The sequence below is a fragment of the Varroa destructor genome, unplaced genomic scaffold, assembly GCF_002443255.2.
Source record: "Varroa destructor unplaced genomic scaffold, Vdes_3.0 BEIS01000001.1, whole genome shotgun sequence".
In the NCBI taxonomy this organism is placed as follows: Eukaryota; Metazoa; Arthropoda; class Arachnida; order Mesostigmata; family Varroidae; genus Varroa; species Varroa destructor.
This window is the reverse complement of record NW_019211454.1, coordinates 1,001,898-1,019,474: the sequence shown is the minus strand read 5'-3', so window position 1 is coordinate 1,019,474 and position 17,577 is coordinate 1,001,898. Positions and strand designations below refer to the sequence as shown.

The 17,577-nt window shown below is 40.0% G+C and overlaps 1 protein-coding gene across 9 annotated transcripts in view; it reads right to left on the bottom strand.

Moving 5' to 3' along the window:
• CASK (peripheral plasma membrane protein CASK) overlaps positions 1-17,577 on the bottom strand; it is a 322,381-nt gene that overhangs the window by 94,255 nt on the left and 210,549 nt on the right. For 8 of the 9 annotated variants that reach the window (XM_086977513.1, XM_086977510.1, XM_086977511.1 and 5 more), the window contains one exon: positions 1,143-1,223. The exons of the other annotated variant lie outside the window; for it this stretch is intronic. In XM_086977513.1, the coding sequence (XP_086833639.1) occupies positions 1,143-1,223 (81 nt within the window). The remainder of the gene's footprint in view (positions 1-1,142; positions 1,224-17,577) is intronic. 9 annotated transcript variants of the gene reach the window in all.

Here is a 17,577-nt window from a genome sequence, read left to right as displayed (position 1 = left end):
AAAAATTACAATTAGGTGTGTTGAGTAAAAGAACATTTTTTTCAGAAGAAGAAGAATTTTCCTAATCGGTAGGTATATATTACATTGTGGCCTTTTCGCTGTTTTCCTTCCTTGTATAGCAACCAAAATAAAGCGAGGTCCCAAAGTAAGATATATTAGCAAAATTCATTTTTACCCTACCTAGTGTTCCATTTCGTAGCACAATATTTTCTACTACGGTATACTACACTAAGCTATGATATTTTAATCTGCAGCCAATTTCTATTCATATCTGTTACGATCCTGTCACTGCCGATGGTTTATACGATTTTTTTTTATCTTTGTTCTACGATTTTCTTTAGTTATTGCTGACTCTTTCTTGCAACGTCTTTATTACATCTGGGGAATGGAGGTCCTATAAATGACAGAAAAACTATCACAGTAGACCATACGGGGAAGTTACGGACCGAGCAGACAAAGCACCTCACGTAGCATATCATTTTTTAAAAACATATTATTTTTTTATATTATTCAAAGCAAATTTTGGCACTCATTGACACACATACGGATTGCTTTTTTCTGCGTCTGGAAAACTAACACAAATAGCCCATACAGGGTGCTATCGCTATTTATGAATTTGTTCGCTTCGGAGAGCTTTTTCGGGCGGGTTAATGATTGTGCGTTCCTTGCGTGTTCTTGTACAACCGAGCGCAGTGCTAAGAGAATGAAAGACGTCTAGACGCATATATGGCTTCTTTAAACATCATACCAATTTACATCGCTCTGTTTGTTTATTAACGCCACGCTCGCTAAAGCTGTTTCCGTACACACTCATTATGGGTATAGAAAAAGCATGAACGAACACGTAAATTCTAATACTGTATAAAACAAACTTCAAGCACACATAGGTGCATGCTTCATTAATTTACCATTTGTTTGTTACCATATTACCAAGTTTGATGATAATTTTTATCCTGTTAACTAGGAATTTAATCACTGAAAAAATTGTTGCGTAGGCCGGATTTATATTTCCTTCTATTCTACACATCATGACAATACGAAAAAATGTCAAACTGAGAACAGCTATTCTCGTTCATAACATCAGTAGTTAAACCTTACAAGAAATAGGACGCTGAAGCAGTAAGTTTAAAATGCTCACTCACCTCCTGAGCGATGAGAGAAGCGTCTTCGTCAGGCAGGTCACGAGGTGGTAGAAGACATTGTTGATGGATCTTGTCGTAGAGCTGGAACCAAAACAAGGCGGATTTCATGAAACGTGAGCTTGGACTGCATGCACGGCTGTGGGGCCGGCTGACAGGCGGCGTACGCCACGTGCTACTCATCACCGCGTGACGCCACCCCCTCGATCACACATAGGCAACGCCACGCGGCCGACGTCTCTACCGGTGGTGTCAGAGAGGCTAAGGCCCAACGCTTCGTAACTGAGGTGGCCCTTTATGGACCAGCAGTAATGCGGTCATAGTGTCAGCAATACTAATGTTGTAAACGACTAGCAATTCGTTCTGAAGCACAGCAAATGTTGTTGTTGTTGTTGTTGGCGGCGGCTGCAGCAGCTGTGTCTGACTGCATAACAACAGTATTTTAATTGATTGAGTAATACGTAGCGGTTACTATTCAGTTGACGAATTTTCGCCTAAACTAAAGTCTTCACAAGACGCAACGCCTGCCGCGTAGTAATTTCAACGTATGATTTTGTTTTTGATTAGACCGTAGATCAGCTTATTGTTTAGGAGATACTTATTTGGAAAAATATATTTCTTATCTTCGTGAAGTACTGTTTGAAGCAATGCAAATGAGCGTGTTGATACAGGTACTTTAGAGCGTCGGCAATATGGCCGCTTCGATACTTTTCGGCACGCGTAGTGGTGCCCACGTTTGCAACGCATACCCGAACCTCACCAGTTTTACAGCCTCATGCTTACGATTAGACTTCAGCCTTTCAACCATACTACATAATATCTTACTTATATGGGTAATGAGCTGTTTTGCAGAGAACGCACCCTCCTCGCGCATTAACTTTGTTCTGCCTGGGTCTCGTACGGTGAAAGATAAGGAATTTTAGCCTTGCCAGTACTAAATATCCGTTTTGTCATTGGCTATTAAGCCATTCCATTTCCCTCAGACAAGTTTCTTCAGCGGGTAAAATATCCATCTCTTCGATGCACGTTTCTGTCTGATTAATCGTGAGCATTAACGGCCTCGCATAGTTCGACCAAATTATCCGGAGCCGCACATTTGATCAACACAAACATTAAATCGCACTTATAGGATTTTCACGTATTTTTATATGGAGTACGTCTCTTTTTAGTAGTATACATATAATTGTAATTTTCAACTAGCAGAACTTATGTATCCGTCGCTTTCTTTATCGATCAAATGCCTATTTGCCGTGACGCCCATTCTGTTGTTAGCCTGTGGGGTGCATTCGGCCTGAAAGACTGTGAATAGGGTTCACATTCTCACGCAAGTCTGCACTCTCATTCACTAACATCCATCGTCTGAAATACCACATGCTGCTCTAAGACCACCATAAACACGTTGTGACACAGGCCGTCGTTCATTTCCGTTTAGGGTATGATAACGTTCGTAGGATCGCCACTCATTGTACAACGGGCTATCCGGTGCCTTTACGCCAATGAATTCTCCTTTCAGGCAATATCGATCACACTTGCCGACTAAAACTACAGTGATCTGCGGAAACTTGGGTAGGAAACATATATAAATCGCGGATCGTGTAAGCGATCGGGTCTCAATTCTGATTTTGGTGCTTGTTGGACAATTGGTGTCGATTTCTATCTAAAGCTCGTTACGTTGTCCCACTGCGCCAACGGCATTTCTCTTGGGATCTAAAATCATAGGTTTGAACAACTTTATATAGATAACATACATGAATCGCCTGATAAAACTAACTATATGGCTTATATTGGGCTGCTAACTTAACGACCTTTAGTGTCACTACGGCCTTTAGACTTAACAAGACAGGTTATGATTGGGTAGTCGCATTTATGCCGTCAGGCACCGCACGCTGGGAGTGATCCAGCAACGATTGACAGGATCCGGGTTTGTTCACCTTATTATACCTTCGTGGTTGCTTTCGCATCGCTTCAGCGGGACCTTGACTCGGCTTCCCGTCACAATCAGACCTACGAAAGCTCAATAACTACCAACGACACAAATCTGTTGCGTAAGTCCGTACTACTAGTGCTTCATTTCGTTTAAAACCACACTGAGGTCATCCTTCCTTCACATTGTCGCGATACGATAAACAGCTGTATTATTTTTCTAAATCGCTTAATTAAGGTAATCCTTAAACATATGGCGAAGACATAATATTACACACATTCAATACGCACCGTCTAACATTGATTACTATAGCCACCGCAGGATATGACCTGAGCTGATAACACCGCCCAAACATACATCGACAACCATCATCAAGCTGAATCTCTTTCGCATATTTTTAGTGTTTTTTTTTTCTAAATAGGTCACATCCGATTCAAACAAACGTGAGTAGGTCGCATTTGCTTACACAATTGGGTTAAAAATTACCACGGAACTACTACATAATACAACGAATGCGGGATTTTCGTAGCATTTTCCGAACAATGACCAGCTAATATACAGTCGGAGCACCAAATGAGCTAAAAATGTAAGACGGTAGCAGTTGAATAACAATGACGCTAATCGTGATCCCACACCCTTTCACATCGAAATTTTCCCAACATTACTTCCATTTTCGTCTTCACTGAAAAGCAGCAACTACTTCATCGTTTCAACCTTTTCTCGAACCTTTGGGGCTGCGGACTCCGCTGAATAGATATCCTATATGGAAAGAACGCGCAGACGATTTCCCTCGCCACTACGTCCCTTTCCGATTGGAAGGAGGTCGTTCTAGTGAAGGCTTGCGCCGCAATCTCTGAATTATATTCCAGGGTTTAGAGAAGCTCAACGCCTCTTCCTCGGTGCAGTCGGGAGGTTAGGTAGGATTTCCGGACGAGAATTTCTGCTATAGACGACATACAATAGTACAGGCCAGCGACCATTGATAAGATCCAAATAGACCAAAAAACGAGCTTGTTTGGAATCGCTTTTTGTTTACTTCATGCAAGCTCGGGATAAATCCCAATTCTATGAGTATGGAACGCCATATTATTAACATAAGGTTAAGACAATAATATGTTGCCAGTTTTTACTCAGTGAACAGCCTTCATATGTTCTCCTAGGCAATGTCTAATGTATACTAATTAAATCTGGTCGGTCGTTCTAACGAATAATTCAGGCGATGGTCCAGTTAGCTAAGAAACAGCATACAAATGTCAAGTCCACCAAATCCTTAATTCGAGTACACCTATGCGTGTACATGCACACGTAGTGTACATTATAATTGAAAGGCCTTTTTTTTCTTATTCTGAAAACTAAATAATTTAATTTTAATTTATATTGAAACAGTCAACGGCATATGAATGATAATCACCTTCAAGGGAATTATAGTGTTAACGGGAGGTTCGTGGCCCAGATAGAGTTTAACACATACGACATCGAGTTCATAGAATAGCATTGTTGTACAATGAGACTGAGATGTACCTTGGTCAAATTTTAATTTTACTGTTAAACGTTTAATAATGAAAGGTTTACCTAATAATTTGAGAAAAACAACGTCAATAGGTAAATTTCCGTTACTCACACAAACATTTTCGTTAAAATAATGCTATACTCAAAAAATCGTTGCCATTAAATTCTTCTCTTATAATGTTCGAAGGACCGCTTTGGTCGACCTTCAATAATCATTATAAAAAATTTTCTTCAAAGAAGCGCGAGGTTCATGGAAGCGGGTGGTAGACTTCTTTTGTATGTATATATGTCATTCTCAACAAACTGTTAATTAACATCAGCGCATATGCGCTGGTGCTTCAAGTTATACACTACGACTGTTAAAATGGTAAACAAAAGCAAAATATGTCATACCCACTAGTAGCCGTGGAAGATGGTTTATAATTAATGTGGCTCATTGTCGCTCAGAAACGTATTCTGAAGAAGAGGACCGAAGAAGAAATATAGGTCAGCTACCCATGATCACCCGGGTCAATAGATTGCTTACGGTTATAAAGGTCTAATCCCCTACGCAGTTTAACTTGAATATATTAAAACAATGTAGCCATCCTCATTACGATACTTTCTACGATTACTTGTGTTATGCATGTCCAGCAGGCAACAATTAATGCAGGTCTCTCTATTTTAAAGTGCATTACAATAGTCAAAGAAATCGTTTCCCAGTCGTTGGAACTTCTAAACCGCAATAATGCATGAGCTTAATCAACGGAATCCCTGAAAGTAATTAGCAGGTACAACCAGGAACTCTAGGAATATATATGACTCTCACATGATTAATTATTTCCGCACCGTTGCAATATTGAAGGTACCGTATCAAGCTGAATGTACTTCGAGCTCTGTATTCTCGATGATGACCCTGACCTGAAAGCTATTATGGTATTTTTTATAACTTGAGTGCTGCCTGACAGGGAAAGTCTTTCTTAACCATCGTTAAGATTTTAAATAGAAAACCTTCTTTATACTCAGTACTACACATATACGTTCCACTTCCTCTCCGACGCCTGTCTTCTATGTGTATTACCGTAATTTTTGGCAAAGAAATACTTGTCACAGCTGTATGCGGTTCTTGCCAAACGTCGGACCTGATTCAAAGTTTCTACCTTTCTTAAGTAGCAGTTCATGCAGACGGAGACGCGATTATATTGATTCGATATTGACACCGCTCGAAGGTATCGTGGCCCGTAAGCAGCTGGCTTTGTGGGTGTCTTAGTAACCTGCGTGCGCATTCTTGTCTCTTATCTAAATTAGGGATTAGAGATTTGTCCACAACCAGAGTGGCCCGTGCCGAATCGAGGTCCACCATTGTGATTATTTCTTTTCCAGTTTCTTCGCAGACGGCTTCTTTTGGCAGCCCTTAATGGCACTTGATTTTCTGGTAGCTGTGGAACAGTTTCCTCTCAAGATGCTGGAAGCTACAAAGCACTATGCTCTGTCCAGAAGCTTATACATCGACTTCCCCGTAGCTGTCTTAATTTAGATGGGGGCCTACAGCATGATAATATTCATCACACACGCCAGAAAGCGTCTTCGCCGGTCTACGTCTCCACTGATATGTAAGAATAAATGTCGAAAGCTGGTCGTTGCCTGGTCACCCAACTCCTTATGTGATATTTCAGAAGGTGGATCCGAGGACTGGACATAGTGAGATTTCTGCCTTAACTTTGCAGACTGTCTCATCGTGGATCGCCCGTCTCTTGCTTGGGTATAACTCTATTATCCTTCATGAAAGGGATAACGTATTGAGCGATGTTAAAATGTTATCTACCGTGTCCGAAGTCATCGAGTTAAGCGCACTTTTGCGTGCAGGAAGATTGCGAGGCAGCGCCCTCTAGGTCAGCAGGGCATAAATTTCTCCCTTCTATGATCTCCAGCATCTTTTAACAGCCATATGCGTGGGTTGGCCTCCCCTAAATCCATGGTGATTACCTGAAATGTATTTCCGGTATTAACTGTATTCCTGCTTTTTAGCCTTTAATAGTTATGGCTGATTACGTGCTCTGCGGTCTTCGACGGCAGCATGCTTATTGCCTGTAAGCTAACGTGTCCCGGATTGTGAATACGTATGAGGCGTTCAACCTTCCAGGCTGCTGGGAACTCGCTTATCCAAAGCATTTCGGCTCCCATCTGGTAAAAGGTTTCCAGGTTGTTTCAGATAAGCATTAGCACCACCTCTACAAGGACCGCGCCTATGTTTAGTGTTTTTCGAGGTTTAATTTTCGCCACAAAGCTTTTCACCTCACCAGTAGCGACCTGGGAAAATCAAAGCTTGTACCAGCAGGAAAAACAACTTGGAGGGCGGCAAATCTGTTGGGCAGTACAGCGGCATTGGTTCTTTGCGCTTTTGTTACTGAGAGACATGGGAGGGCACGCTGCAAGTTTGCACAACACCATGTTGTATAGAGATTTGCTTCTACTTCCTTACAGAGCAGTTCCCAGTGATCCTCGCTCTTTTCTCTCTCCAAAGTTTCCGACGTGCGCCTCTGTATTTTTGCCACAGTGAAGACAAGTATGGCGAGAGATAAACTTCGAACCGTGTGCATTTACTTCATCATTAATTGGTCGTTTCTGATCCGTTTCACGTTGTCATTTTACCAGCAACATGGAGGTCTGTGAGCGGTATTATTGTACATTAGTCGATAAAATCCACGCCTTCTATCAGCCGTCTGGCTAGTCTGAGGACGGCTTAGGTAACTGCGTATTTTTTATATTTTTGTTTGTCTTTGTTGCACGAACAAGTCTCCGAAATCACCTCTTAGATATAGTATCAAATACTTGCCCCTTCTAAAAACTATAGCCATAGTGTATCTTGTTAGCTTTACTTAGAGTTTCTCCAACTGAACTATGAAACGGCATGTTAAGTATTTTGAAAAAAATTTTAACTAACGATGGGTGCGTCTTTACGACTGCCATGATAACGCACTAAAAGAAATGCGCCTCACCCACTCACACTACGCCACACCGTGCAGCTGGAAAGACGTAAAGTATATGTAACTTAGATGTCGTCGGACAAGTTTTCTGCATCATTTTCTATTTCCCAGCCCATGATTATCGGAATTAGATAACTTGTCCTGAAGGTTACAGGTCCAGGGAGGATCTTTGTAAAGCCGATTTGAACATTGCACTGAAGACGTTTGCTAATTGTGCAAATTGATATGTGTCGTTCAGCATCTCACATGTGTATTTGGTCCTTAAAGGCCCCTATAGCGTCCGATCAGCGTTAATGACCATTATAATATATACAGATAATATATAAAATAAAGTGTGAATCTCGTCCAAGAAATTTCCGTACTCCTCCAACGTACTGCATGAGAAGATGTTATACCTCCTGGAGAGATAAAGAATCAATTATATACGCATGTTTAACTGCAACTCCTATTAAACCCTGTTTACTGCTTTAGTGTACTTTTATTCGTAATTTCTATGTTTCTTTCTTTCTTTTCTTTCAAGATTCTTAGTTGGAGTAAATAGTAATCAAAGGCATTTCTACAACTAAAACCAAAATAATTTTAAAATAGGCTGTAAATTAAAATAAATCAATTAACAAGTTGTGAACGATACCGCTAATGAGGCTAGTAAAATTTCTTTGCAGGTAACGAGCTGGGAATCGTCCATATAAAGCCCTATTTGATTTCAAGTAATATCTCGATAACAGTAGTTGTTATTGACTATGAAAATATTTCAAAAAGCTCTCCCTGTGTAGAAGGTGAGCGAAAAAAATAACCGTAACATGTAGCGAAAGTCATCGGCCTCAGTTTATTTTATCTATATTAGGCTCTAAAATAATAGCCTCCTACATCCGCTTGGCATTCGTTGAATTTTAATGAATTTATTATAAGTTCCTAGATATAAACGAAACAAGTTATGCATGCAATTGTAGGAAAACAACTACGAATATGTCGAAAAAGCATTTAACAGAAACGCATAGCGTAGCGTGTCGCACGAACAGGTTTCAACCATATAGTTATATAGTTGTATATATATGTGCTTACATAAGTTCGCGATGAGCAAAAGCGGATTTCTGCTGACGTTGAGCATGCTATCATTTTTAGCTTTATTCCTTCTAAAGAACGCGTTTCGTTTCGCTTGTTGTTTTGCTTGCATTTAGTGGCAATTCATTTAAGGCCTAATAACCAATAATTGCATATATTCGCATATTAAAGCGTACGCAAGAACAGCTCGTTAACAAACACTACGGGAGCGTTGCACGAGTTTAGTAGAAAATTTACGCGAAAGAAACGTTCAAAGCTATCCTTTTTTTTTACTATTATTATTATGAATTCCATCGCATGAATTCTGGATGATTTTGTACTTTTATGAGTCAAATAGTGGCGTTGGGAGCCCTGGGCTATGCGACCTATGCCTATGATTCTAAGATGAAAAATACGAAGGTCCCAGTTAAAAATATTTTTAAAGAATTTACCCAACAACCAAGAGATCTGGTTAAGAGCAGTAAGAATGCCGTTAGTCCTTCATTAATTGTTTGCCAAGGTTCTGCAGAATTCCTCATATTCCTGATCTCGTAATCTCGAAAACGTGAATTATTGCTAAAAAATGTTTGTTGTTTCATATGAAATACAGGTGTGGTTCAAATGACTATTTTTAATTTTTTTTTTTTTAACAGAGTTGAGTAATTTTTGTCAAATTCAGTGTAAAGGAAGACTATGTAAAAGAACTTCCTCTAATATTATTCACCTGTTAAGTAGTTTGTCTGCTAAGCATTGGCAACACATTTTCAGAGATCTTTTTTGCAGTGGTTGCTGACTACGCCATCATTACGCTATCTTTTAACATATTATATTATTAGAAATAGATCGTTCCCGCAAGAATTTGCAAAACTTTAGTTTTAGGGTTTAGTTAGGTAACACGCAAATTAAAACTAGAGTTACAAGCAAAGACTTACTATGAAACTGTACGAGAGAGACCGAATAATGATATACATTATTTATTCTAAAATCATTTGTCTTTTAAAAATCCCACTTCTTCCTTACATTTAAAAAATATATACACAAAATCTGAATGGCACATATTGTTTTATTTAGCAACAGCCTTGCTCCGACAATATTCAGATAAGTTTATAGTAGAATAGATCAAGAAATTGATTGAACAAGCCTGTCCCTCGAATCCATGATGCCATGACGTCATTTATGGCCTCGAAGGCATTCTTCTTAACACTTTACCGCGCATTTTTAATACCATAAAAAGCGAATCTAACGTCGATGGCTTCCTCGGCGGTGATCGATGAACTAAGGAAACCACAAATAAACACCATCACGCCCTCTAGTGATCCAGTAATAGCTAAACACATCGACGTATTTCCAAGATACCTCACTGAGGGCGCTGCTGTAGCCGTTCCATTTCGAGATTTGATACAGGCGGCAACACATAGGTTACAGCGCGAAATTTCGGTTCATTATAGCCAAGTAGTCGTCGTATTTCTACGGAGCAGTATATTCGTGTTGATGGAGCCACGCATAGGATAAATAGATTAACTATTTGACAGACGTAAAAGCCTCTGGTCTGCAAACGACAGTCCATGCCCTGCCATTGTCACATGCTACACATGGAAGTCGGTGCATGTTTTGCCAAAATAAATTTTCCACAATCAAAAATAACTATGCGAACTATCTTGCTGTAATTCTAAGCTGAGCCTCCAGGGCGTTTACGACCTCTTAATGAATTTTACTTTTTATCAATATTATAGAAAAAAAAATTAGACGACTTCAGGTTTTACATTTAAACACTCTAACTCGTGTTTAATAAATCACTGACTCACAATATCTACTTTCCAAAATTAATTCGTAAAACACGATGGGTCTTGTGATGTTCTAATCTCGTGATATTATGCATCAATTAATTATCTTATGACTGCTCTAAACTGCCTTTGGCCTTATTCGCATGCTATTTTACGACCTTGCAACTAGAGAAGATCTAATAGGTCTCATCGATCAACGGCTTCACATCGACTCGAACACGGACGGTGTCAACAATTATTTCCGTTTCGCTCTTTAGATTCGTTTGTGCACACGCACACAAATCCTGTGGATTTACCCATACATCGACCTCCTAATTGAATGCTCTCGAATAGCTTTTTTATATATAACTGTACGTTTGATCATTGGTCATATATGTCTAGAGTATCTGTAAACTCGATGTGTACGTCCTGTTGTATGAGTATCCACTTGCCACATCGGTCGTCGACGTGAACTGCTGAGGAGAAGACCGAGTGGAGCCAGCAGATATCAGTCTTACGCTTCGGGTCAGACAGTCAGGCAGACTAAGAACGAATCGCCAAGCCTGAGCTGAGAGACTGATTTACGGGTTGGCCTGAACGCGACGAATTCTTCAGGGACAAGAGGATACGGCACTCGAAGGCACCGATGAACGGTCTAAGGGATGAAAGCGAAAAGGGGAATGCCGGTTTACTAGTAGTAGTGAGCGACCCTGTACGCTCAATGTTCGACTTTTTCCTCACCGTTTCGCACTCCCGCGTTCCTAAGACTGTGCGGCTATATGACAGAAACTTATGTAAGTTGGGCTGTGCTATGCAGTTGGAAGGAAGGCCGACTATACCCTGGAGTGTATGGCCCCTTGCGACAGAACCGGTTTCAGTGAATGAAAGAGAGAGAGGTTTATTGCGACAATTGTGTTTTCTTTGCCCGGTTGTATCTGGGCCCCGCTTCAATCGTCGTCTTACCCGATGTAGTGACTACATAGGTGGATAGACGAGTACGTAAGCGCGTGCGTGTATCTGTCGTTTTGTGCACTGGAGGTGGATGTAGCAGGGAAAACTGTATTAGGGAAGCCTGCGGGTTAAAGGGGTGTCAATCTCAAGCCACTGCCACCGCTCTGTTTGGAACAAACTAGTCGTCGTTAGCAGCGTACGGGAGTTCAAGCACCAAACGTGCGAGAGCTACGTGATCGCTATACAAGACGCAACCAAGTAGCGTGACGCGTTCAATTCAGGCGTAAGTTGGCCTGATTTGCTAGATCCCCACTGGGTGGATCTCTACGTAGTTATGGTGCCTATTGATGGTTGGGCAGTTTGACCAAAGTGCGCTTGTAGCTTGCGCCAAAAAAAAGGTGTATAGATAACTCTAATCTTATATATTTTTAACTCAAACCGTGCCAAAGAGTCCTGCAATCCGTGAGGCCAGTATATATCTAATACATAGATAGTTATACGCCTATCAGTCTAAGACTAATAGGATGTCTGCAATCTGTGTTCACTTTGTGAACGACAAAAGCATATAAAACCTAACCACATATTCTCATTGAACGTTACAAGTATTAATACTTGTAACGTTCAATGAGAATATGTGTTTATTTTTAAAAAAAAAAAATTATTTTTAAGGAAGCATACGTGAAGCCGTCGGCACTGGTAGAGCAAAGTCACTTTTCATGCTTTCTGCTTCTACATAAGTGGATAATTTCGATGTTATGATCAGATTGTTACGGTAAGCAAAAGATAATTTTCGCATCGAAAACATTCATATCAGTATTTTTATATGCTTGATTTACTAGACACTTACTTTATACATTTTTATATTGAGTCTACAAATAAAAGGAGCTACTGAAATAGACACTAGTTTTGTTAATATAAAGTTAAACTAAATTACGTGTACTTGTCGCAGGAATAAAAACCCTTTGTAGTAATTCAGTTACTTAACTTCTATGGGCCGTTTATTTTTAACTCATTAAGTTATGCATCGAAAGTTCATCGACTTAGTTGAAATGAGAATCTAATCCGTTGGGCATATTATACGTTGTAACTACTCAGGGGTATATTCCTCACTGTACTGGATAACTTGAAACACCAAAGGTTTAAAGGGATGTCCTTGAGAACGTCAATTTATCCTCAAGGCGTGTCGAACACGACAGGAGAAGACTACATCGAAATATAACTAGACATTTTCGTCAATTGAGTAACGCGTTTTATAACTGCTAGTTTATGCTCGCAAGGCAGCGTAAGAATCCACCACAACATTTTATATCGAATAAAGAACACTCCGAACATTTCTCGGTGATCCAACCCGATCAAATTTTAAAAAATCTGTCAGTTTTTCTTGGTAAAACTAGATTTTGCACTAGAAACTAAAAATGCGAGGTATGCACTTATCGTTACATCAATCTGTGATATTTGAATGTGCCTGTGAACTTGAGTTCTGTGGTTCTCATTGCGGACAACTGCTGAATATTTTCTGCTCGAATCTAATTTCTCTACGTCTGAAAGTCATTTTAGTAATAGGTGCCTTCAAAATACACTAGCATATTAACTCAACAGAGTTGCAGCTGACCTGTACATAAGGAAAATTGTATACGTATAAAAAATGATGGTTACTAACCTCCCAGTATGTAAATGTATCGTCACTGCGTAGGCTCGTTAGACTATTACGCCTTATCACTTTCGACGACGTCGCCCAAGAGAACGTTTTCAACAACGCGACATAGATTTAGTAGTAAATAATAAATAGTTTTAAATCTTTTAAGCATTCTCTTTACTGCTGGTATTCTAATTAGCACCTCCTCGTGCCACTGTGAAAATTGCACTTGCTTGAATACACTGCTGCAAACATCCCACGTAGATCCGCAACTATAGTCGTAACGGCTCCTGTCGGGCCAAATCCTCCTAATCGATAATCACAAAAGGGAAATAAAGCACTGACTCCTTACAGCCAACGTAATAATGTGTGTGTGCGCGCGCATATTTCTCTTACGAGCGGCAGCGGCTGCGAAAAAGGAGAAAATTTTAAACGACCTTTACATAAAATATGTAATAAGCATTTCAGTAAAGTACAAAAATCATCGCATTTGATCGTAAATAAAAAAAAAAAAAAGAAAAAACAATATTTTAATTAAGCCTTTGCCAGCTAATAGTTTTCTTAATCCACACAGTAAGCAACCAGTGCGTGGTGTTCTTCTTGGTAGCATTAAATCGTAGGCGTTTTGAGAGCGACAAGCGAAATTCGCGGAAGTGAAGACCTCGATAGTCATTTGCTTCAAAATATTTTCGCACGTGTTCATCTTTTCCCGATTCATATCAAGGTCTTCATTGTCATTTTGGTCTTTGGATCAATATAAAGCTAGCGTATCGTGCTGTGGTGGTTACGTCTATTGACTTGCTAACATAATTACCCATACAAAAAAAGTCTCAACTAAGTCTTTGTGCTTTAGGAACAATGCCTTACTGTGTCATAGTATTGCGACTATCACCGAATTTTATAACTTGATAGAGGACTATCCGTCTACTTCTTAACCACCGATCTGTAGATGACTGAATGCTCCTGCAGCACGACTACGATGCGAGGCTAAAGAACTGCATTATATGAACGGACGATTCGCGGACTTAAACCAGCTGATTTGAATGGAAAATTCTGCGCGTAGGCGTTCTACACAAGCAGACATACGGGACAGCGGAAAGGTGTTAAAACGAACGAGCCAGCCTTGTCAACAATAGTTATTACATATTGAAATACTGAATTAGCCTTAGATGGATTAATTGTATAATACGTATCTTTTTCTCTAAATGGCTTTTGTTCATTCGACCAAAAAATTCTTACGCGCCCCCAATTGAAAATAGATTATAGACTAAGCCTAGGTACGTTACGAAGCAATTATTTGACCTGGTAATAACGGTTACATTGGGACGAGCAGAAATGATCGTGGACTGTTCGTGCGAACAGCAGCAGACCGAAGGCCACTGCAGAGCTTAAAATATCTGACACTGATATTATTCAATCCGTTGAACTTTACGACGCTTTAGTACAAGCATACGAAACACCGTTAGCTGACGCAGCGACGCGGGATTAGGTCAACAACAAATCAGCCCAGTTTAATATAGTCATAAAGACACTTACTCACTGCAAGTCAACGTGAGAATATAAACATCACTTCGTAGTACGTAATAGCACTGGAATACAGATAAGGGTGCATGTCCTAAATACGTTGTGGTCCACACATTTTCTACAGTTTGTTGGAAGCTAATCCCGTCGACTGCTAAAGTTTACATTTGCTTGAGGACGCTATTACACTACATGTACATAACGATTGCTGGCAGGAACAAGCGTTCTACAATTGCTCGCAACAACTGAATGATCTATTCATGCTAAAACTAATTATATGTTGTTTACTTCATTACGACTTGGCCACGCTTTTCTAATAGGATGTGCTCATTCCGCGGCCATTATCCGGTAACGTCCCGTGGGCTTAAATTGACGCTCTGGTCTCTGGACAAGGAACTTCCATCACCCGTAATGTATTCAAACTATATTACAGCCCCGTACGCTTTTGTGCGATCTAGGCTATATATGCTTCGAAGGCCGACCAGGGGATGACGTGGGGTGCTTCAACGCCGCAGAGGACAGGAATTGCTGGACCCCTGCCGGGCGCGTCCTCAGGTGGCGGGTAGGGAATGCCCATTAAGGATGATAAGTAGCGAAAGACGTGATATCTGTCAAAACCCCCTGCCACGGACCAAAACCAAGCTGGATCTGCGCTTATTCTAAGCAGCGGTCTCAAAGGTATTCAGAGCTGCGATAGCAGGCCACCGTGACGGATGCCGGGGAGAAAGTAATGCCAAAGCAGTTCCAAGGTTGCATTCTTCAACCTAGGGGTCGAGGCATACGATTTTTAGTGCTAGAGAATGTTTCACACTACCCGGTTATCGAGGTGGAATCAGCTTAATTAAAAACGCATATTCGTTTGTATGAAAAATAGCGCTTTGTTAAGTTGCGTATGATTTGGTCCATGCTGGCACAGCCCTAGCTTGACATAAATTGACTCTTGCTGCTGCTGCTGCTGCTGCGATGAGGTTAGCAGGAGCAGTCAATTTTTGGCTAGGAACACATTCTGAATCAATACCCGCAACTCATTCAGAAGTACTCGTTGAACAAGTTCTTGTGTAGCAACAAAAAGGGGGTCTCAGCTTTTACTCGACGAAACGGTCGCACTTTTACGAACCGTCGCATTTGTACAGCCATTTCTATCATCCACTCGACCCATTGCCCTTGAACCTTCAGCAGATACCCAAACTTTTCAATCGATCTTTTCGGCCGATTCAGCGCTTGTGTCCAATCGGCCAGTCGACTAGCCGGCTCAACATGCCAACAGGTTTTATCGCCAGGATTCCACTGCCATAAAAATGAAGCAGACTGGTTTAACTTTGTCCCTGGATTAGACTATGCAGCTGAATTTAGTACAGATTAACGTTGGCTTCATATCTATCAAAATTTGTATACATTGCTTAACTTATCAAGATTAGTAATTCACAAGCGCTAGTGGGCATTAAAAAAGGAAAGCTATCTTGTTGGAACATTTCCAACAATATTTTTCTATGGCAGCAAAAGTAAGTGAAAACCTTGTACTTAGACGGGCTGTCCCTTTTCTCGGTAATAAGTCCGAATATAATCACTCTTAGAGAAGGCATTCCATTTATCAGATCGCAATAATTAATAAGCTGATCGGTAATTCTTCAACACTGATAAGCGTATTGTTTCATTCCTGCCTGCATTCACACATATTCGTGGCCTGAACGATGTGAAAGCTATATACGTCATTGAGATCTACCTAAAGCGAAATTTTACTCCAATCCGAAACAAATTCTTGTACAGCGAACTTCGGATTACACAGTCTTGTAACTAATCATGATGCTAAATAATTGAGCTAACCAAAGCAGTTAAAACGATATGAATCCAACCGACTATGACGGAATAATTTCGAAATATAGAATAATATGGCTTTAGCAGCGACATATAGTACGCTCGTTGTACATATCATGTCGTTTGAATTTACGCATGACGAAGTTCAACGACAACTTTCTATGAAAGCATACTGCTTAACCTTTCAGTTAGGGCTACCTCTATCGCCATTATCGTCTTATTGGTGCAAAGCGCGTTTTGTCCAATAATGGATTAAAGTAGCGTATAGAACTTGTTACTGCCAAATTAAAACCGTAATTCAGATAGAGAGTGGAAAAACAGATTGGATACATACACGAAAAAAACTAAATCAAACTGGTAGTGAGTCTTTGAACCCTTGCAAAAATTCCTAAAACTTAGGACACGAAATAGTCGGGATTATTTGTGAATTATCAGAGCTATTATTATTAAAGCTACTTAGTAGGGCAGAGCTAGAGCCCAACACAGAAGGATTAGTTAAAGGAGCTTACACCTCGATTGCGTCCCCATTTTCCAAAATAGCAACAGACTTATGCCGCATTTCTTTAATTAATAGAATGTTGTTCGATTAGAGGTAACGTACGATATCAGAGACAGCATACCGACTAGGTTTAAAGCTTAAAATTAAAAGCTTGAACATTTATTATAAGAAGAATTTTAAGAAAGCATGGCCACTAATAATTAATACTCTATATGATATTCGTGTTGAAGAAAACGTAAGGTGTGCGTAATCAGCCTGTATTATCCAAATATAAAACTAACAGTTATTTCATCTAAGCGTGGTGCGTACTCTTGCCCCTCACGCAGTATTCGGCTTATCTTGTAGAAGGCCTTTTACAATACTGTTTCAATGAAAACACGATGTCAAGATCGTGTTGGAATTACGTTAAAATGTACGTCAAATGCGATTTTAGAGATGTTAGGATTGACGTTGAATTATCAGTAAGTGGAAATGATGTATGTGTTATAACATTTGCGTATTGCTGCTTACATGAGTGCTCGACACTCCTGCTTGTTTTTTTTTGGAAAAGTCTTCCCTTCTATATTGTGTTAAAGGGAAGACACAATGGTACAATATGGCTTGAGATACTTTATCCCCGATACCTCAAACACTCTGTATGAGATCGGCAGGATACTTGCAATCATGAAACGATTTATCAACTTTGACTACTCAGCAGTTTTGTTGGTATTTATAATAGCAGCACTATTTATAATAGCAAATATTTTCTATAATATGCATGACATACGAAAAGATCATACAGCCTAAGAAAACGCTGTGGATCGTCTTTATTTA